The sequence below is a fragment of the Macrotis lagotis genome, chromosome X (genome assembly GCF_037893015.1).
Source record: "Macrotis lagotis isolate mMagLag1 chromosome X, bilby.v1.9.chrom.fasta, whole genome shotgun sequence".
In the NCBI taxonomy this organism is placed as follows: domain Eukaryota; kingdom Metazoa; phylum Chordata; class Mammalia; order Peramelemorphia; family Peramelidae; genus Macrotis; species Macrotis lagotis.
The window spans coordinates 267,886,481-267,909,306 of NC_133666.1; the positions used below are offsets into that span (position 1 = coordinate 267,886,481).

At 35.8% G+C, this 22,826-nt stretch overlaps 1 protein-coding gene across 1 annotated transcript in view; it reads left to right on the plus strand.

The window, feature by feature from the left end:
* ANKRD55 (ankyrin repeat domain 55) overlaps positions 1-22,826 on the plus strand; it is a 100,560-nt gene that overhangs the window by 71,130 nt on the left and 6,604 nt on the right. Inside the window, exons 9-10 of the mRNA XM_074201993.1 lie at positions 10,524-11,188; positions 19,748-19,849. Of these exons, the coding sequence (XP_074058094.1) occupies positions 10,524-11,188; positions 19,748-19,849 (767 nt within the window). The remainder of the gene's footprint in view (positions 1-10,523; positions 11,189-19,747; positions 19,850-22,826) is intronic.

Here is a 22,826-nt window from a genome sequence, read left to right on the forward strand (position 1 = left end):
TATTTTTGTAAATATTCATCCATTTCACTTAGATTATCCAATTTATTGGCATAGAGTTGGGCAAAATAATTTCAAATTATTACTTTAATTTCCTCCTCATTGGTGGTAAGTTCACCTTTTTCATTTATGATACTAGCAATTTGGTTTTCTTCCTTCTTTTTTTTTAATCAAATTGACCAGAGGTTTATCAATTTTATTGGTTTTTTCATAGTATCAATTTTTGGTTTTATTTATTAATTCAATAGGGATTTTTTGCTTTTGATTTTATTAATTTCTCCTTTAATTTTTAGAATTTCTAATTTAGTATTTAATTGGTGATTTTTGATTTGTTCTTTCTCTAATTTTTTTTAGTTGCATGTTTAGTTCATTGATTTTCTCTTTCTCCAATTTATTCATGTAAGCATTTAGAGCTATAATATATCCCCTATGAGTTGCTTTGAATGAATCCCATAGGTTTTGGTATATTGTTTCATTATTATCATTATCTAGGATAAAATGGTTAATTCTTTCTATAATTTGTTTTTTAGTCCACTCATTTTTTAAAATGAGGTTATTCAGTTTCCAATTTGTTCTGCGTCTATATCTCCTACTGTATCACACCCTCCCCTTTCTTTCCCCTTTCCCCTTTCCCTTTTTCCCTTTTCCCTTCCCTTCCTTTTGTTATTTCCCCTTTTCCCCCACTCCCTTTCCCTTTCTCCATCCCCCACTCCCCTTTTCCCCTTTTAATACTTGAAAGGTTAGATGTTTTATAAGTTAACTGAGTATGTGTAGGTTGACGTTAAGCCAAGTCTGATGAGAAGAAGATTCAGGTGTTTCTCCTCTGCTCCCTTCTTCCCCTCTATTACCATAGGGTTTTTTTGTACCTCTTAGTGTAATGAGATTTACCCCATTCAATCCCCTCCCTCCTCCAGTCTCTTTCCTGTCCCCCTTTTCAAGGAGGTAGTTTTTTAGATCATTCTATCTAAGTCATAGAAAGTTCTGAGTGTCTGTCCCTTCTAATTCAGTATATTCTATTGAATAGAGTCAAAATTCCTGAGAGTTATTAGGGTCTTTCTCACAAGTGGGGTTAAAGCCAGTTAAATCTCTTTAGATAGCACTCATGGATAGGTCATGAATGTCCATCATTTCTGGCTAGGTATATTCTCTCTGTTGGAGTTACAATTCTCAAGATTTATGAGAATCCCCCCCCCCCCCCCCACCATGCTAGGATATAGCCAGTTTCAACTTACTGGATTGCATTTTTTTTTCCTTTTACCACCAACATTTTTTTTTACTTTTTCATGTGTCTCTTGAACCTCCTGTTTGATGTCCAAATTTTCTGTTTAGCTCTGGTCTTTTCATCAGAAATTTTTGGAATTCTTCCATTTTGTTAAATGTCCATCTTTTTCCCTGGAAGAGAAGGCTCAGCTTTGCAGGAAAGTAGATTCTTGGCTGCATTCCAAGCTCCCTTGCTCTTCGAAATATCTCATTCCAGGCCCTTCGATCCCTTAATGTTGATACAGCCAGGTCCTGCATGATCCTTACTGTGGCTCCTTGATATTTAAATTGCTTCTTTCTGGCTGCTTGCAGGATTTTCTCTTTTATCTGATAGTTCTGGAGTTTGGCCACCACAGTCCTTGGTGTTTTCATTTTAGGATCTTTTTCTGGTGGGGATCAATGTACTCTTTCAGTAACTACTTTGCCCTCCGATTCCATGATATCAGGGCAGTTTCCCATCACTAAATCCTGTAATATTAAGTCCAGGCTTTTTTTTCTCTTCAATGTTTTCAGGAAGTCCTATAATTTTCAGGTTGCCCCTCCTGGATCTATTCTTGAGGTCAGTGGTTTTGTGGATGAGGTATTTTACATTTGCTTCTATTTCTTCTATTTTTTGATTTTGTTTAACTGACTCTTGCTGTCTCATGGAGTCATTAGTTTCTGTAGACTGCATTCTTTTCTGGGGGAGGAGTTTTCTTCATTAACCTTTTGCAACTCCTTTTCCAATTGTTCAATTCTGCTTTTGAAAGAGCTTTCCATTTGACCAATTGAGGTTTTGAGAGAATTAATTTCTTTTTGCATTTGCCCATTTGAAGATCTGAGAGATTTGTTTTCTTGTTGCAAGGTATTAATTGTCTCCCCCAAATTTTCTAGTTGATTTTTAAACTTCTTCCTTATTTCTTCAAGGAAGTCTTTCAGTGCTGAAGACCAGATTGTATTCTCCTCAGAGGTTCCAGGTCTCTCTGAGTTAGGGTCTTTCCCTTCTAAGAATTTTTCTATGGATCCACCTTTCCGCTGACCTTTCTTCATTTTGCTAAGACATGAGTTGGGGAGGGGCTGGTTCACAGGGGCTTGGGATTGCTAAAGGCTTTACTGAGTGCCATTTCTCTGGCTGGCCAGTAGGACATGCTGGTTGCTTTCTCTGGAGTGTCTGTGACCTTGGTTGAGGCCTTCTCCCTTTGCTTGAAGGGAGGAGTTGGAGGTATTGAATTCTTTTGCCTTCAATCAATGGTGGGCTTTACCCTGGCCTGAGGTTTTTCCTCAGCTGGGCTGGTTCTTCTGCTCACACACCTGGGCCTGAGGCAGAAGTAGTTTGCATTTGTTTGTTAGGGAAAAAGTTTGAGTTGTAATGGGTCTCAGACCAGAGGAGCCCAGGGATGGTGTCCGCAGCTCTCCTGCTCTAGAATTCTCCCCCCAGCCCTGTCCGGGATCTCCAAGGGGACAGCACCAACACCAGCACCTCCGCTCCCCCCACAGACTCACGCCCCGGTGGTCCAGCCCCACCTCTGATCCAGCAGGTCAGGCTCTCGGGTCCTCAGGCTCCCGGTTCCAATTCAGCTGCTAGTCTGGTTGATCCGGGGCTGATCCTCCCTCTGAGCCCAGACTCACCGGCCCGAATTCAGCCACAGCTGCTGCTGGAGACAAATCCTGAGGTAGATATTCTTTCTCCTAGCTTTTTTTTCTGGGTTTTGTGGGTCAGATTTCTTTTAAGAGGTTTGTTTCATGTGATAGATGGGGAAGAGACCAGGAGACTTTAGAACTGTGCCTCTTCTCTCCGCCATCTTGGCCGGAAGTCAAGAGGTATTTTCTTAACAAAAAGCTAAAATACTTCGCCTTCAGACCCTTCTTCATACCTAGCCCACTCTTCTTCATATGAGCTGCATAATGTGTTTCTTGCTGTATAATGAAATGATGAAATGATTTTTCCTCTCTTGATAATATGGAGGAACACCTTATTGTCCAACAGATGAGAGGAAAGGCTCATTACCAGCTGGTCCATAGAGTGGCCATTCTGGGGCCACAGCAACTTTCAAGACAGTCTTTAAAAAGTAACAGATAGGGCGGCTAGGTGGCGCAGTAGATAGAGCACCAGCCCTGGAGTCAGGAGTACCTGAGTTCAAATCCGACCTCAGACACTTAGTGATTACCTAGCTGTGTGGCCTTGGGCAAGCTATTTAATCCCACTTGCCTTGCAAAAACTAAAAAAAAAAAAAAAATGTAACAAAGAGCTGACTTTGGAGCCTGACAGACCTGGGTACAAGACCCACCTCTTATACATATCGATTCTGTGACTGCAGGCAAGTCTTTAATTTCTCAGTGCTATGATGATGATGATGATGATGATGATGATGATGACTGTCTTTTCTTCTTGAAGAAAACCATGAAATCAAGAAAGTGATGTTATGGCATGCCAGTGAATTATGCTAAGTCACTAATCTTATTTTCTCCTCGAGAGTCATCTGGGACTAGTGGTCAGGTATGGATCAGAATGATGGTCCTGAACTTCAGGCAATCAGGATTAAGTGACTTGTCCAAGGTCACACACTAGTAAGTGTCAAGTGTCTGTCTGAGAACTCAAATTCTCCTGACTCTAGAATTGGGGCTCGATCACTACCTAAGAGTGCACTAGAGTTTAAGCAGTTTTCCAGACTATATGTTGCAGAGAGGCTATTAACATGCATTAAAAGAGGGAGTTTCTTTACTAGGAAGTATATATCAGTGAAATAACAGATCCAGTCCTTCCTATCATTTGTTTGTTATATTACAGAAGAATCATAGATTTAGAGTTGGAAGATATTTTAGAGGTCATCTCATCCAGTTGGCTCATTTTACAGAGGATACCCAAAGTCCTAAAAGCTGTTAGTAGTAGAACTGGGATTCAAACCCAGATCCTCTGAATCTACTGTACCACTCCTCAGTCAAACTGAGACCTGGGAAAGACCTTAGCTTAAAAGGGTCAGGATTTCCCACCATATCCAGGGCCATCTCTCGCCCTCCTGCTCTATAACTAGCCACTGGACCCAGATGACTCTGGAGGAGAAGGTGAGGTGGGTGACTTAGTATAACACTCCCTTACTGAAATCCAATTCAGGTGAATCTCCCTGATGTCATAATCCTCTTTGAGAACAAAGGACAAATAAAAAAGCCATCTCATCCCACTGTCTCATAGATAGCATTGGAATGGAAAAAAGTAAGTACCCACAGTAATGAAATCACAGATCCTTGAAGTATCAAAGTGTTTAATCAACAGTTATCAATGTTCTATATTATGCTACATGAAATGATGGTACTAAATCACATCCCACATGGTATAGTATATATTAATCTTTATCCTTGTCTTTTTTCTTCTCTTTCCACATTAATGTCCTTTTATTACTGATACATGCATGATATACATATATGCATTTATGCCTGAATTACTACTAGTAATAGCTTAGGTACTTGGAGAAATATTTTATGCTTTAGGCCTGATAACTATCCACAAGATATTTATTAAATGGATGCTATGTGCAAAGTACCACCTGAGGTGCCACCTTTTTAGTTTTCTTATACCTTACACTCTGGACCCCTCCCTCCAGGAACTCTATAATCCAGTGACGCAAGCCTCTTCTCTCTCTCTCTCTCTCTCTCTCTCTCTCTCTCTCTCTCTCTCACACACACACACACACACTTCATCTCAAACTCCAGACATTTCCAATGATTGTCTCCCATGCTTGGAATACATCTCCAACTTCTAGCTTCCCAGGTTTTCTTCAAGCCCAAGCTAAAAATCCCACCTTCTATAAAAAGCCTTTCTAGATCCTCCTTATTGCTAGTGTCTTCCCATTCTTGATCATCTCCAGTTTATCCCACTTATAACTTGTTTGTACATAGTTTTTGCTTGTTGTCTCCCTCACTCAAAGATGAGCTTCTTGAGAGCAAGCATTATTTTTTATCTTTCTTTGTATCCCTAATATTTGGCACAGTGACTGCCACATAGGACTTTTACAGAAACAGATACTGAAATATAGTACAAAAGAATAAAATATAATTATAAATGAAAAATTAGAATTTGATTCAAACTCCCCCTTCCCATTTTAAAGATGAGGAAACTAAAGATCAACATGGGGAGTGACTTGCTAAAGGGCACAGGAGCATTGAAACACAGAATGTGGACTCAAATGTAGGTCTCCCAACTTTGGTCCAAAGTTCTTCCTACATGTATTTGTATATGGTGAAAGTATGTGCAGTACATGTACATGTACATGTACATGTATATGTATATGTATGTGTGTATGTGTATATATATACACATGTATGTACATACATATACATGCATAGTTAAAAAAAGATAAACCAATCAACCTGTTAAAAGAATTGGCATTTCTATTTGGCATTCATTCCTGGTCTCTCTCACAATGTAGCCCAAGTATACCCCTTCCATAACTATCTTGTGGCTTATCCAAGACCAGCCATGAACAAAGATGTTAACTGCTTGAGAGATGATTTTGTTGTTTTTTAATTGAGTTTTATTTTTTCCAATTACATGTAAAGATAGTTTTCAACATTCATTTTTGTAAGATTTTTGAGTTCCAAATTCTTTCTTCCCCAAGACAGCAAGCAATCTGATAAAAGTTATACATGCACAATCATGCTAACCATATTTCCTTATTAGTCATATTTTGAAAGAAGAATAAGAACAAAAAGAACAAAAAGAACAAACAAAAAAATTAAATAGTATGCTTTGGTCTACATTCAGACTCCATAGCTCTTTCTCTAAAGGAAAACATCACGAGTCTTTGGAATTGTCTTGGATCATTGTAATGCTAACAATATTTAAGTCTATCATGGTTGATCATCACACAATGTTGCTAATAATGGGTGCAATGTTCTCCTGGTATTGAGGGGTGATTTTAGCAACTCCAGGAAGAAACTGGTCCCTCCCCTACCAAAAGTTTCCCCAAACTAATATCTAAACTTTTACAGTTTTATCCCTTCAATGCAAGTTTTTTTTTCCCCTGTTAGGAAGAAAACACAAGAATCATAGAGGGTCAGAGTTGAGACTGACTTTAAAGATTTTATAATCTATCCCCTCATTTTATAGATGAGGAAACTGAGATCCAGAGAGTGAAAACAACTTACCTAATATCACACAAGATAAATAATAGAACTGAAATTCAAATCCAAGTCTTCTGATTCAAGACTTATTGAACTACCTAAAAGAAGCTTTTAAGAGAGTTCAGGGGAGGTAGAGTCAAGATAGTGGAAAGATCATCAAGATGGATAAGCTCTTCCCCAAACCCATGCAAATACCTTTAAATAATAACTCTAAACAAATTCTAGAGGGACACCTAGACAGGGTGAAACAATTTTCCAGCCCAAAACAACTTAGAAGGTCAATAGGAGGGAAATTTTGCAACAGGGTTAAATAGGAACACAGTAATATAAAAGCTTCTCCAGCACAGATCCAGCCTGAGCAAATTAGTAGCAGGCCTCAGAATAACTGAATCAATGGCAGCAGTTGTAGTTTTTGGGCCTCTCTGCCAGGAGATGGTAAGGGGATCTGACTACAAGCCAGAAAGAGATTTACAGGGGTCCTTTGTTAGTACCAGGGGCTAGACTCTGATGTATTGCCTATGCTTTACTCTAGGTCACAATCCTGAGTCTTAGTCCCAGTGCAAAGATAAAGACTAACACAAGCAGAGCTTGCTGTTACAGGTGAACAGGGACTGATTATAGTCTCAGGGTTAAAAGAACTTCTTGTTGCTCACAAACTAGTGCTCAGTACTAGATCATACTATCTTGGAAAAGTCAAAAAACTTACAGGTCCTCAAATTACCACTGAAAACAGTTGCACAAAAAAAAAAAACCTGAGACTTGGGACAGTGCCTCCTCCACTTGGGAAGCAGAGCACTTTATCGTAGAGTTAAAAGTCAAAAAATAGGCTAGGAATGAGTAATCAATGGAGGAAAAATGTTGACCATAGAAATTTACTATGGTGACAAGGAAGATCAAAACACACACTCAGAGGAAAACAGGAAAGTCAAAATTCCTGCATCCAAAGCCTCAAAGAAAAAAATTTGAATTGGCCTCAATCCATGAAAGACCTCAAAAAAGAGTTTTAAAAAATCAAGAGAGGTAGAGGAAAATAAGGAAAAGAAATGAGAGTAATACAAGAAAATCATGAAAAAAGAGTCAACAGTTTGGTAAAGTAGGCACAATAAAAGAACTGAAGAAATTAACAACACCTCAAAAAAACAGAAGAGGTCAAATGGGAAGAGAAGCACAAAAATCCAAGGAAGAGAACATTGCCTTGAAGAGTAGAACTGGCTAAATGAACAAAGAAGGTACAAAAGTTCATTGAAGAAAATAATTCCTTAAAAAGTTAGAATTGGCTAGTGAAAACTAATGACTTTATGAGACACCAAGAAATAACCAAACAAAACCAAAGAATGAAAAAATAGAAGAAAATATGAAATATCTCCTTGGGAAAACAAATGATTTGAAAAATAGATCCAGGAGAAATAATGTAAGAATTATTGAAGTATCTGAAAATCATGATCAAAAAAAAGAATCTAACTTCCCTGATATTCTAGAACCAACATAAATTGAAAGAATTCACCCATCGGTTTCTAAAAGAAATCCCAAACTGAAAATTCCCACAAATATCATAGCCAAATTCCAGATCTCCCAAATCAAGGCAAAAATACTGCAAGCAGCCAAAACAAATATACAAAAAAAAATACCAATTCAAATATTGTGGAACCATAGTTAGGATAACACAAGATTTAGTGGTTTCTACATCAAAGGATGAGAGAACAGAGAATGTGATATTCTAGAGGGCAAAAGAGCAAGAATTACAATAAAGAATCACCTACCTAGCAAAACTGAGCTTACTCTTTCAGGGGGGAAAAATGGAAATTCAATGAAATAGTGGGCTTTCAAGCATTCCTGATGAAAACACCAAAGCTAAATAGAAAACTTGACTTTCAAACACAAGATACAAAAGAACCCTATAAAGGTAAATGTGAAAAATAGATCATAATGGATTTCATAAGGTTAAAATTTTATATTCCTACATGGGGAAAGTAATATTTATAACTCCTAAAAACTTTCTCATTATTAAGGTACTTGGAAGGAGTATAGATAGATAGATAGATAGATAGATAGATAGACAGAAGCAAAGCTGAATGAAATGACATGATTATCTAAAAAAAAATTAAAGGATGAGAAAGAAGAATGCTCTGAGAGAAGGGGAAAGGGAGAGATAGAATGGAATAGATTACCTGACATAAAAGAGGTCTGAAAAAGCTATAACAATGATGATGAAAATGGGGGAAGTGGGGAGAGGACCACATCATCAGGACTGGGTCAAAGAGATAATGATAATATATACCCTCAGTTGGGTATAAAAATCTATCTTACCATATAGAGAAGTAGGAAGAGAAGGGGATAAGAGAAGGGGAGGTAGGAGAAGCTGACAGAAAAAAATAGCAGTTAGAGAGAAGTAAAATTCAGATGAAAAACACTTGAAAATGGACAAATTAAAGGAAAATGAGTAGGATAAACAAGGGGAAAATAGAATGGAGGGAAACAAATAGTTGGTAATCATTACTGTAAAAAAAAATTGGGGCCAGCTAGGTAGCACAGTGGATAGAGCACCAATGCTGGAGTTAGGAGGACAAGTTCAAATCTGACCTCAAATAATTAATAATTACCTACTATGTGACCTTGGGTAAGCCACTAACCCTATTGCCTTTTCAAAAAAAAAAAACAAATTTTTACAGTGAGTTTCTTTGATAATGGCTTTATTTATCAAATATATAGAAAACTGAGTCAAACTGATAGAAATAGGAGCCATTCCTCAAATGATAAATGGACAAAGGATATGAACTGGTAGTTTTCAGACAAAGTAATCAAAGCTATCTTTAGTCATATAAAAATTCTCTAAATCACTGTTGATGAAAGAAATGCAAATTAAAACAATTCTGAGTTTCTACCTCACACCTTTCAGATTGACTAATGTAAGAAAAAGAAAATGAAAAATGTTGGAGATGATATGGGAAAATTAAAAGACTAATGCAGTATTGGCAAAGTTATGTATTGATTCAATCATTCTGGAGAGCAATTTAAAATTGTGGCCAAAGTATAGGAGTCGTTTCTTTTGACCAAGTAATACTACTACTAGATAACCCAAAGAGATAAAAAACAATAAAAGGGAAAGGACTTCTGTATACAAAAATAATTATAGAAGCTCTTTTAGTAATGAAAAAGAATTGGAAACTGAGGGAATGCTCAGCAATTGAGGAATGGCTAAGCAAACTGTTGCATATGATTATGATGAAATATTATCATGCTTTAAGAAATGATAAGCAGGGGGCAGCTAGGTGGTGTAGTAGATAGAATATTGGTTCTAGAATCAGGAAAACTGGGTTCAAATATGACCTTAGACACTTAATAATTACTTAGCTGTATGATCTTGGGCACTTAACTCCATTGCCTTGCCAAAAAAAAAAAAGAAAGAAAAGAAATGATGAGTAGGATGTCCCAGAAAAACATTTAAAGACTTACATGAAATTATGCAAAGTGAACGAGCAGAACCAAGAGAATATTGTACACAGCAATATTTAATATGATGATGCACTATGAATAACTTAGTTATTTTCAGTAATATAATGACTCAAGATAATTCTGTAGGACTTAGGATGAAAGGTGCTATTCATTTCCAGAAAAAGAACTGGTAGAGCTGAATACATATCAAAAATATTTTTTCTTTAATTTATTTTTCTTGGATTTTTTGGTCTGTGTTTTCTTTCACAGAATAACTTAAATGGAAATGCACTTTTCATGACTACATATGATGTACAACCTATGTCAAATTGTTTACTTTCTCAATGGTGGGGGGAAGGAAAGGAGGGAAAAATTGTAACTCATAATTTGAAAAAAGATTTAAAATTGATTTTACTAGTAATTAAGAAAAATAAATATTAAATAGATTTAAAAAAAGAGAGAGAGAGAGAGAGAGGGCAAAAATATTCAGGGGGAAAATAACCTACTCCATCTTTGGAGAGGAATGTTCCTTGACCAACAATCCTTACATAAACAAAAAACAGGAGAGCTTAAGGTATTTTTATACTATGCTAACTCCTTACCTAAATAATCTTTAAGAGACTTTCAGATTTAAATTTGTGGATCTAAATAACAATAAATGCAATATTTTCAATGATCAGTTTTGCCTCATCTTTTTATCCTCTCACAATACTTCTCTTTTTTTTATACTCTCATAGACTTGAACCTCTTCACCCCCTTTCTTCCCTGAATAGTAGACTTCTAAAGAAAGAAAGACCATTCAACATGCTTAACCAAATCTTCTGCAAGAAAAAAAAAGAAGAACAGAGAGCTAATGAGAAAGACCACAACCAGGACAGATACTCAGGAGAAGATGCTTCAGAAGTTGATGACATCATCACTACATTTGACTGCATTGTGGATACCAACTGCCAAGAATTACCGGATCAGAGAGTGTTGATGGTGGACTTCAAAAAAAGGGCCTCAGAAACATCAAAGTATCTCTCATCAGAAAAGAAGCAGCAGGAGAGTAAGGGGCTACCAACAATCAGAACACAGAGTCTGCCACCTATCACTCCAGGCACCTCCTTTTTAACAGCCTCCCAGATAGCTACTTCCCATGGTGGCCTGGGTTCCAATACTCACCGTTTTTCATGTAAGTCTCTAAAAAGTAGAAGTGAGCATGATCTATTGGATCACAGGACTGGCTGCCAAGCATTAGTAGATAATCCTTGGCGATCTGACTCTAACCAAGTCTTCTCCTGCAAAGCTTGGACTGTATCTCCTTCAGGTAAGATGTCAAATGGATTGCTGACTGGAAGACCAAGCCATGTAGAATTCTTGGGACCCATACAGCCTCTACCCCGACATAATCGTACTTCAGGTAACAGTTTTATACCATCTTTCTTTACTTTCCATGCTTGGTAAATCACTGTATTGATCATATATCAAAATCAGATTGGAAAGAGAATAGTGGAACAAAAATTAGAGTGGGTTTAAACCAGGTTAGAGGAATGGGACCCTAGGAGAAATAGGATCTCTTCTGAGTTTCTCCAGAGCCTCCTTTTCTTCCAAATGAAATTCCCAACTCCCCTCAAAAAAAAAGCCCTTCTTTTCTTCTACCCCAAAGACAGATCAATAAGCAAGCACCTGCTTATGTTATGGATATAAATAGGGATGTCAAAGATCAAAATAATCCCTTTCTCAATCAGACCTGAATAAGAACAAGAACAACAATAATACAGTCCCATTCATGGTGGTTCACAAAATTGTATTTTGGCTATTTTCTGGTGACTAAAAGTCATTGATTAAACTGCCTCCAGAAGACATTCATCTGATGACCATTGAAAACCCATAATTTTTCAAAAGGGTAGAGAAGAGTAAGCAACAAAGACCCTCAACCTTAGCAACTCACTTAAGTCCCCAGTCAACCTAGAATTAGCCCTGCCTGTATTAGGGAGGTAGTTCTATTCTCATCAGGCTGATAACTTTTCTCTATTTCTACTTATCTAAGCCTATTACTTTCATGTCCCAAAACTAAGTCAAACATTTGCTTTCCCTTCTTTATATAACTTCTTAAAGGAGAAAGAGAAGTGCAGTTGGTTTAAGCTTTATTCATTCACTGACTTACTGTGTGTTCTTGGGAAATTAAAGTAACTTATCTTGTCCCCTCAGTTCTTATACAGTGCAAAAATCCCTTTTTTATGGTCAGGTCTATTACTGCTTGATGCTTTTGTTTTCTGATAAACAGTTATGGCCCATGTTTCAAGCATCAATGAAGATTTAGTTTCTTATCCAATAGAATAGTTATTTCTAAGTTTTTTAGAACTTGTCTTCATTATCCTCCTGTCTCGTGTGCTCTCTCTCCTCTCTCTCTCTCTCTCTCTCTCTCTCTCTCTCTCTCTCTCTCTCTCTCACACTCTCTCACACACACACACACACACACACACACACACACACACACACAAACTCACAAATAACAAGCACACAGAGAGATCTCCTAAAATTACTTTAAAAAAATGTATTTCTTTTAACTGAAAGTGGAACAAAATGAACTTTGTTTTGAGATATTTGGGGGGGGGTTACTATTTGCAATAATTAGATTTACACTGAAGTAACACAAAAACAAATTGGAAATCACTGAAATAGACCCAGCTGTCCAATGAAGCTAACACCATGAAGACTTACACATGCAGCTGTGGTTACATCAAAGGTATGTGAATCAAGCCCTAAATCAGGAAAAAGGAACCTCCCAAGATCCCCTAGGATATAAGTGGGAGCCCTAAAAGGAGATGAATATTTGGTAATATTTTAGGTAACTCACTATCTTGTAGCAGTCACCAAAATCATAGGAGCTCAGATCTAGAAGGTTCTAATGTCTTTGTCTAATCTAATCTCTTCCTTATACAGATAAGGAAACTGAGACCTAAAGAAGTGATTTGCCCAAGAGAATACAACTAGATAATAGCAAAATCAGTTCTCCTGACTTCCCAGCCCCATATTTTTCTACTTGACTAGTTTACTTTAACTAAACCTCCTATAATAAGCAAAGGGATCAATACTTCTTCCCCACTGGCAAATCTTCAAGTCATTGTTGTGGGAATGATTATCCATCAATGAGTATTAACTGCAAACTACATTATAGATTTATATATTTTGATAGTTATATGATATAATAGCTCTGCCTTCACTGGTGAAGTTTCAAACTTTTCTAACTCTCCACATATAATGAAGTAAATAAAGAGTTATACTTGGAACCAGGGAGATCCATCTAGATTTAAATCCGACCTTGTGACCATGGGCAAATTGCTTAATCTTTATGAGTTTCGATTTTCTCATCTGTAAAATAAATTTAAATGTAAAATACCTGTAGTACCTTGCTTCATAACACTGTTAAAATGTTTAACCTGGATAATGAATGTAATTTTTCAAACTCTAAAACAAATGTCATCTATTTCCATCCTTTATAGTTTTTGTCCATTTTTCATAAATACTTGATCATGAGATTATCCTATAAAAAATATACAAGAGGCTGCCTTTTCTTTTCATCATTTATATTGCACTTTTTGATTTCTATTCTCACTGCATCACAATCCAATCATCTTCCTTTCCATTCCAGTCCAGCTTTTATTAGTAATCTGATACAACTTGGTAACATGCACCATTTCCTCCAGGGTATCTTGTCATTTTTGATTTACCCAGAACCACTCCCTGATTGACAACCAAATACAGTTTTGTGGTAAACTACATTATCTTCACTAACACAGAACCTCTTCTCCGCCCCCTCCCCCACTGACTTGATGGGGAATTATCAGACATCTTGGTACTGAGGCTACTGAGGAATGTGAAAGGGAATCCAACAGAGCCTTTCCAGCTTTCCAGCTAGGAGTCTAGAAGTAAAATCTCAGCACATTTCTAAGCAAGATTTCTATCTTGGAAGCCAAGGTTTGCTGTGGTAAGGCAATTGGATAATTTAAGTAGTATCACTGCATCACTGGCACAAACTTTGATAAATACTTTCTATTGGATTTTCTCCACTCCTGCCTTGAATTCAATAGATAATAATGGGGATGGGCTGTTATTGCTTGAATTCCTGGCAATTGCTACATTTTGCTTACATCAGCAGCCCAGAACCATTAGCCTTCACGACTATCATTTTAACTGTTACCTAGAACTGACATAGTAGACTAGGGACTGAGGAAGAGGAGAAGGGGGCTAGGGCACTTACCTTAATCAGATGGAATATAAAATCATATCATCATAATTCCCTATGACTGATGCTTTTAAAGAAGATGAACAAGAGAAACATGGTCTATTCTAATAGGCAGAAAATAACCGTTTCCCTGGGCTATCACCCCAAATGCAAGAAAATGCTCACTTTTCTTTATCTCTCCCCAGAATAGCCCCCACCTCCCCTCCACATGATCAGGAAACTCTTATGAAACTTTTTCCCTCTAAATATTTCCCCACAGATCTTTCATCCACTCTAAACACTTTCATCAAATTGTGAAAGAACTTTCTTTCTACTCTCTGAGCATATTTAAATTTATGATTTCATATAGCACCTTTGTTGCCTATTTCTCTCTCCCTCCTGTCCTTTGTCCCCTTTCATATACCAAATAGTCACATTCCTAGGCACCTAGCCAGAGTCTATTCCTTGTTAAGCCTTGCTAAAAATATTATAAATAAAATGTTACCTGATAAGAGTTATGACCTTTCCCAGAGGGCTTCATATTTTATTTTGTTTTGTTTTTAGTTGAAGACCAAAATGATTTATGAATCAAAGAAAATAAAATAATGGTCAAATGAGAAGCAATGTGTTTGATATTGTAGGGATAAGGATCTTTGCTCAGACCCACTTTAAATCATAGCACATAGGAAGCTACCCTTGCAATGTGTAGTTGGACTCAGATAACTTGCCATAGCATTTTTTAAAAATATTTTGGGTCACAATTCAGTTCCAAACTGTTTCCCTTTGCCATAGCATTCTGACAAAGACCTGGCAATCCAATGTTTTGATCTATAAGTCAGTTAGACAACGTGGAGTAAAAAAAGGCAATAGGATATAAAGAAACAACTTTGGAATTATGTTTTAATCCTGGTTCTGCAACTGTTTATCTGAGTGATCTTGGTAAATTCACTTCTCTCCCTGCATTTCATTATCTCCACCTGCAAAATAAGGTAGCTGAACCAGACAGATGCCCTCTAGAGTCCCTTCCAGCCCAAACATTCCACGATTGCAATTCTTTAGTCAAAAGAGAAAAATGTGCTTTTTTAAGTCTTATGATTCCTTTGCAAATTCTACTTGGTCATAGTAGGAGACCTTGACAATCCATCCAAATTTTTGGAACTTAAATCTACTGTCCTAAGAATGAGTTCAGAGATTTCCTGAACACTTTTGTAACTCCCACCCTTTCAGAGCTTCTAGGCCAGAGACCATTTATTTATTTTTAAAAATCCATTGAGCACTTATGATATGACAAATTATACCTTACTTTTCATATATGCCACTTTTTTCTTCTTTCTTGTTTTAAGGGTGTTGTGGCAAGCCAGAAGAATATCTAAAAAAGATCTTAACAGACTGGAAAGATGGTTTAAATCTAATAAGATAACATATAATGAGAATAAATGTTAAGTTCTGCTCATAGGTTCAAAAAATAAGACAACAAGATGAGGAAGATATAATAGGTCTGGTGAAAAGATCTGGAATTTTAGTGAAATATTGATTTAATACAGTTAACAGTGTGAAAATACTCTCCCTGACCTGTGCATCAATGAATAATAATAATAATAATAATAATAATAATAATAATGATAATGATAAATAATGATAAAGCCAACTCTTAGTTGGCAGCTAGATGGAACAGTGGATAGAACATTGGACACCCTTCCCCCTCCTGTGCAATGATGATAATAATAGCAATAATAATAATAATAATAATAAAGCAACTAACTCTTAGCTGAGTAACTAAGTGACCCAGTGGATAGAACACTGGGCTTGAAATCAGGAAGACTCATCTTTCTGAGCTCAAAGTCAGTCTTAGATACTTCCTAGCTATGTGATGCTGGCTAAATCACTTAATCCTATTTACCTTACTTTCCTCTTCTATAAAATGAGCTGGAGGAGGAAACAGCAAATCACTCCAGTATCTTTGTGACAAAGATATCCAAGATGGTCAGCAGCTTCTCTGTGCTTAAACTTTGGTCTCTGATAGTTTCCACTTGTCTTCATCAACATTTTTTATATTTGTTGGGGTCACAAAGAGGTAGACACAATGAAACAGTTGAGCACCAACAATAAATTCCCAGTTAAATCTTAGTAAATCTTAGTAAACGTTCACTGATCATACAAGGAAACTTCTAGGTGTAATAATTAGAACATGAGGATAATTGTGTTTACTTTCACATATCACATTTTTATTAGTGATATTGAGAAGGTGAGGTTATGAGGGGAAGATGACTAGGATTTTCAACAAGCTATATCTATATCTATATACATATAGATACATGTATACACACACATATATATGTAGATATATATACACACACAAATACACATAATGTAAAGCTTATGACTTTGGGTATACACAAATATAAAAGATAAGGGAAATAAACAAGGTGAATGAGAAGTGTTATTATAAGGAAATAAATTTGATTTCTTGGATATCACTAAGGCTTAGTAGGATGAAATTTATGATTATATCATAGTTAAGGAAGTAGTTCCTTACATAAACAGAAGAAAAAAACAACAGAAATCACTGAATATTTAAAATAAAAATTTAGGGAAATTCATGACCCATATAGAAAAAAATCTAATGAGAACATCTAAGTAAGGAAGAATGGAGGAAGAAAAAGAAGGAATATTGTGATAGGAGTTTATCCATCAGACCAGAAGAGGAAAAAAAATAGATGAGTTTAGGAGATTGATCACAAACTTGGGGTCAAAGCATGTTGTAATAGAAATATGTGCTAAAACTATCTGGAGATCTTCTGGTGTTTGATCTCTGCTAAAAGCAAAGCAACTAATAAATTCCTGGTTTGACTTAATGTTCATCTAAGTGTGTTATGGTAAAGCAATACAGAAATAATTATTCTGATTCAGAGGAATAAGGAGAAATTGGTTGCTAGAGTGGAAATGACTAGAGGAATACTGGGAAGAAATGACCCTTCCCATCTTAGAGTTCATGATAGAGAAGGAAAGGAAAGTGGGACATTATTTGATGTTTCCCTAGACTTAAGATTTCAAAGAGTTCCAGTAAAGGACTGAAAGATCAAAACTTCTACAGAAGTTAGTCCAAATGGGAAGAGAAGCTGTCACAAAAGAAATTCTGATGACAAATATAAAAAAAAATTGACGACAAAGACAAGTGGAAACTATCAGAGACCAAAGTAGAAGCATAGAGAAGTTTGCTGACCACCTTAGATTTCAAAGAAGTCATGTAGAGAAGATGTAAGCAAAAGTAGGAAACTAAGATCAAATTGAGAAAGTATTCTATAAGAAGAGTGCTCTGAAGCTCAAAATGAAATGCTAGGGATGACAAAAGAAGTTTGTTAAGCTATGTTAGAGTCTAGAAGAAGATTAGAATCAATTATGAAATCAGTAAAAACATTTATTCAGAAATCAGCGAACACTACAAATTGGACTTTGTTTGCTATTTTGGTATTGTCTGAACTTAAGAAATTGATGAAGAAAATGTTAATAATACTAATTCATCTTAAAGGTGTGTTGTGTGTACATTTTTTCCCCAGATAGTAGATTGTTAAACATTTTCCATTATACTCCTGGTTAAGAATGCTCAACAGATGGGATGACAAGGGAGAGAGAAAAACAAAACTAATGAATTCCTATTTTTCTTCTGTTTCACTGCCAAGGAGATTGATTTGGGGATTTAGAAGGTTAGTCCAAAAAATAAAAATAAAAATATTAACCCAGACTGAAACCTACTCATCAGTGAAAGGGTAGTAAGAAGGGTTTTGGTTGGCCTCAACAGGTTCAGGGTTCCAGGTCCAGGTCTGGTATCACTAAAGGTCACTGTCAGTGACCTTTAAAAAAGATAAGTGCCAAATAAATAGAGACAGGAAAATTGGGGTCCTAATTTTTTAAAAGGAAGAAAGTAAAATTCTAAATAAAGAGGCTTCACTTTGCTCCTGGAAAAATTGTAAAATATGTTATAAAAGAGATGTGATATGAATATTTGGAAATAGAAATGATGATCACTAAAATTTAACCTTACTTAATCAAGAAAAGGCCATGACAGACTAACCTCATTTCCTTTTTTGTGACAGAATTACTAGACTGGTAGGTAGGTCAGGATATCACTGACAGAGTAAAGCATCTGTAAAGCAATTGGTCCCTCCCAATTCTAATTCCGTTATCCTTAGATCCATTCTAGATTTCAACAAACTTTTAAAAAATTCCTTTATGCTATCCCTCTGGATAAGATGGAGCATATAAGCTAAGTAATGCACAAAGATTCTGATTATGACCCAAAGAATGATTAATAGGTCCAATTCAACTTAGAAAGAAGTCTCTAGTGTTCGCACCTGCAAATTTGTCCTTGGTCCTGAGCTGTTCAACATTTTTATGAAGGTATAGTTTACATGCTGTTCAAATGCACATGGGACACAAAGTTGAAAAATAGCTAATGCATTACAGGACAGTGTCTGAAAAGTCCTCAAAGTTAGAATCATAACTCAAATCTGATATGATAATATTGAACAGGGATAAAAAAAAAAAGTAGTCTGATACTTGACCTAAAAAAAAAACTATTCAAAAAATGGGGGAAGCATAACTAGAAAACAGCTCATGTGAGAAGTAGCCTAGGAATTTTGTTGGCTATAAGCTCAGTGTGAATCAGTATTACTAGTGACATAGCAAAAGTGACCTTAGTTTGAATTAATAAAGTATTGAATTAATAGTGTCCAGACTACAAAAGTACTGAATTAATAGTGTCCAGACTACATGGCACAGGGGATGGAGTATCAGCCCTAGAGTCAAGAGGATCTGAGTTCAAATGTGATTTCTGACACTTAATAATTACCTAGCTGTGTGACCTTGGGTAAATCACTTAACCCCATTGCCTTAAAAAAATTGTACAGCAAGTATTTAAAAGAAAGTATTTAAATAATCTTTCCTTCCTCAGATCCCAAATAGCATGCTACTTGTTATAATAGTGTCCAGAATAAAAAATGGGAGATAACCCTTCTGAAGATTATCTGAGCTCTGCTCAGGGCAGGCCACATCTGAAATACTTGTTTAATTCTATGTCTCTTTTAGGAAGAATGTTCAGGAGCATCTCAGAATAATGAGGTGACTAGAGGACATTCTATGTCAAGATAGGTTGAAGAAACTTAAATTATATAATAATAATAAAAGCATGCATATGAAGCCCAGTTGAAAGAATGTAGCAGCTTTTAGCTTGAAGGAGAGAAGACATGGAGGGGAAGGCACATTACCACTGACTTCAAATATTAAAAGGATTATCACATGAAAGAAGGATTAGTCCTATTTTGCTTGGTTCCCCCAAAGCAAATAGTTAACCAGTAGGCAGATGTTACCAGGAAGGCAGATGTTAACTCAATATGAGGAAGAACTTCCTAACAATTAAACCTAAACCCAAAACAGCTTATTTGGTACTAAATTCCCCTCAGTAGAGATGTTCAAGTAGAAGCTGGATGACTTCTGTCAGTGACCTTCTGGAGGGGTTTCTCATACTCAGATATGGTTTGAACTCTTCCAACTTAAGGTTCTATGATTTTAAAATACTTCTAAGTAAATTTCCATGCTGATACAAATCATTCAAAAAATTCCAAGTAATTTTTCTCTTAATTTTTTTAATTTTCATAGTTCCAAACTCCAAGAACTTTATGGTTTCACTTCCCATTCAATATGATCATTAGTATTTTGTCTTCATCTGAATTGTATGATTATATTTGTTTTCAGGGCAAAGTTTTCAGCACTCCCCTCTAGACAGAACCAAAGTAAGGGATATTCCTTTCGTGCGCAACAGTCTAGCTCCAATACCATCTCACTGTGTTCGGAAATGTAAGTACCATTATTTTCATTCACTTCCTTTGCTAGTCTATTAGATACCTTAGGATTCTTCCTGTTTTCATTTTTCAAGGGAATGCTGGATATCAGACCTCTAATTTAAAGGAAAAACTTTTTAAAACACCTTTGTATTTTTCCCACCCACCCTCAACCTGTTAGTCAACCAAGAAGACCCTGTTTTTTTTTTTCCTTGGGCCATATAGCTGATTGACTTCATCTCAAATGGAAGTAAATTCAAAAACTGGGGTTCTTAACCTAGTGTCCATGGAAAGACTTCACAGGGTCCCAGAATTTAAATAGGAAAAATATTACATATAAATAAAATTTAACATTTCCTTCAATTATGATTTTTAAAAAATTCTTCAGAAAAGGGTCTGCAGAATTCACCAGACCACCAAAGAGGTTCATGACACAAAAGTTAAAAACTCTTGGACCAAAAGAACTTCTTCTTCATGGGAAACTACTGAGATCTCACTAAAGTGATATATGAAATTAATCTTTAGGGATAGCATTTGTTTGTTTAATGATTCTTTCTAAGGAGTTTTGCTTTGGTTTTTAAATCATGATTTCTAAGAAATAACCACTTTGTACTAGTTTCTTTTCTCTGTTTGTAAAGATATTTGCTTTTCATAACTTGAAGGATATCCAATCCCCTCCTGAAGAGGTGAAAATTAGTCTTGTGTACATCAGAAAATTTCAGATTAGCCTGATTGATGAGTTATGTGAGGGTGAGAATTAACAAATACCTAGAGCCAAAAAAAAAATACCTTTAAAGTATGCAAATTGACCAGCTGGTGAACATATCTCACAAGTATTCATGTCAAGTCTTTGACATTCTATGTTTAGAAAGTATTCTTAGAATCATCCAAAGCCCTAAAAGCTTCAAGTGATCCTCTGAAATTTTTCTTTGAACTAGGCAGGAGAATATAAACTACCGTTTTTCCTGGAAATGCTGCTTCCGTCATGGAGTCTCCTTTTCCTGTTTGACAAATACTTGTCTTCTTCCCATTAGAATTTAAGTAGGAAGAGCTTCCCACTATTGCCAGATCAAATCAATTCCACAAGTGTTTTTTTTTCATACTTTATAATCATAGTTGTCCACGGTATCCCTCCTCTCTTCCTCCGAGAAAGTCACACCATATAAATATAATATTTATAGATGCAGAGAAAGGAAAGAAGAGGGAAAAATCAGCATAGTTGATCAATACATTGAAAAGTCCAAAATTATGCATAACATAAAACATATGTGGGCCTCCCACTTCCACAAAGGATTGGATGAGAGGTATCCTCCCATAGTTCTTCATTTGAGTCATGAATGAATCTTAATTTTGTTACCTTCACTTTGTGTATGTTTATGTGATTGTAACATTGCTGCAGTTATTGTGAATATTATTTTTTAGGCTCTTGGTTTATTTCATTCTGCATCAGTTCAAATAGATCTCTGAACTCCTCACATACATCAGTTTTTATAAAACAGCAATATTCCATTACATTCATGTGTCATAATTTGTTGAGCCATTCCCCAGTTGGTAGACATATATTTTTTGTTTCCAACTCTTTGTTGTTATCAAAAGGGTGCTGCTTTATTTTGGTGTGCTATGGGGACTTTCTTCCTATCTATGATTGTTGAAGCGTAAATCCTGTAATGGAGTCTCATTTAAAGAGGGTGAATGTATTTTTAAAAGCATCATTATATCACTTTTCCAATCCTAAATGTATGATTTCTGTGCTCTAGAATTTGTTTAGAGTTATTATTTTAAGGTATTTGGAAAGGACTTAGGGTAGAGCTTGCCTTTACTCTGCCTTCTTGGCTCTGCCTTCCTAAATTTATAATTTCTCAAAGAATAATACTATGCTAGGTACTAGAAATACAAATAGCAAGCCAAGAACAAACAAATAAAAAAACCAGACCCTGTTCTAAAAGAAGTTTCATTCTAATAGGTACAGATTACACATAAAAGGGTTATGACACCAGTAATGGGGCATGATTATGAACTCCCAGTAAGAAAACACCCTCCAACAACACAAATCAGTTGGTGTTCTAACTTAACAGTATTAGAGAATTGTCTGAGAGGTTAAATGACTTGCCTAAGGGCATAATCAGTTTATGACAAGGAGAGAACTTGAACCCAAGTCTTCCTCATTCCCAGACTGGATCTCTATTCACCTTACTACACTTCCTCTCATGAAGTCTTAGGGCAGGTTGATTAGAACTCATTACAGTGTAAAAGCACCTAATAATAATAATAATAACAATAATAATAATAATAATAATAACTGACATCTATACAACATTTTAATTTTCTTTCATCCTTCCCTAAGAGTGTTATCCCTATGATTAGAGAGAAGGGAAGAAATAAAAGGGAGAAAGTATAAGGTAATAAGTAGGAATCACAGTTTTTAAATCATCTATAAACAATTCTAAATATGAAATCCTTGTCTAGTGAAATCCTTGTCCAATAAGTGGAGGATGTGAATCATCAATCCTGACCTTTCTGCAAGCTATAAATGAAACCTGCTATAAATAAAAACAGAAAATAAAAGGAAGTTATATTCAATGAAAAGATGGCTCACAGGTTCCACTTGGAATAGTTTACTCTATCCAGAATCCAAAGGCAACAAGAAACATCATTTCAAAGGACACTTAGTCAAATCATGTTATGATGTTCATGCTTAATCATTTGCAAAAGAAATCAAGATGATAATTAAATCAATTAACAAGTTTTATTTGTTATTTTTGTTTATGTATTGATACTGTTGCTGATTATCAATATCTATTGCAGAGTCTGAGGAGGAAGAGAAATTCTATAAAGAATTCTGTAGAAAAGAAAGAAAGAAAGAAAGAAAGAAAGAAAGAAAGAAAGAAAGAAAGAAAGAAAGAAAGAAAGAAAGAAAGAAAATCATTTATGTAGTACCACAAGGTTTATAAAGTGCTTTACAAAACACTTTTTTTCACAATGTATTCTCACAA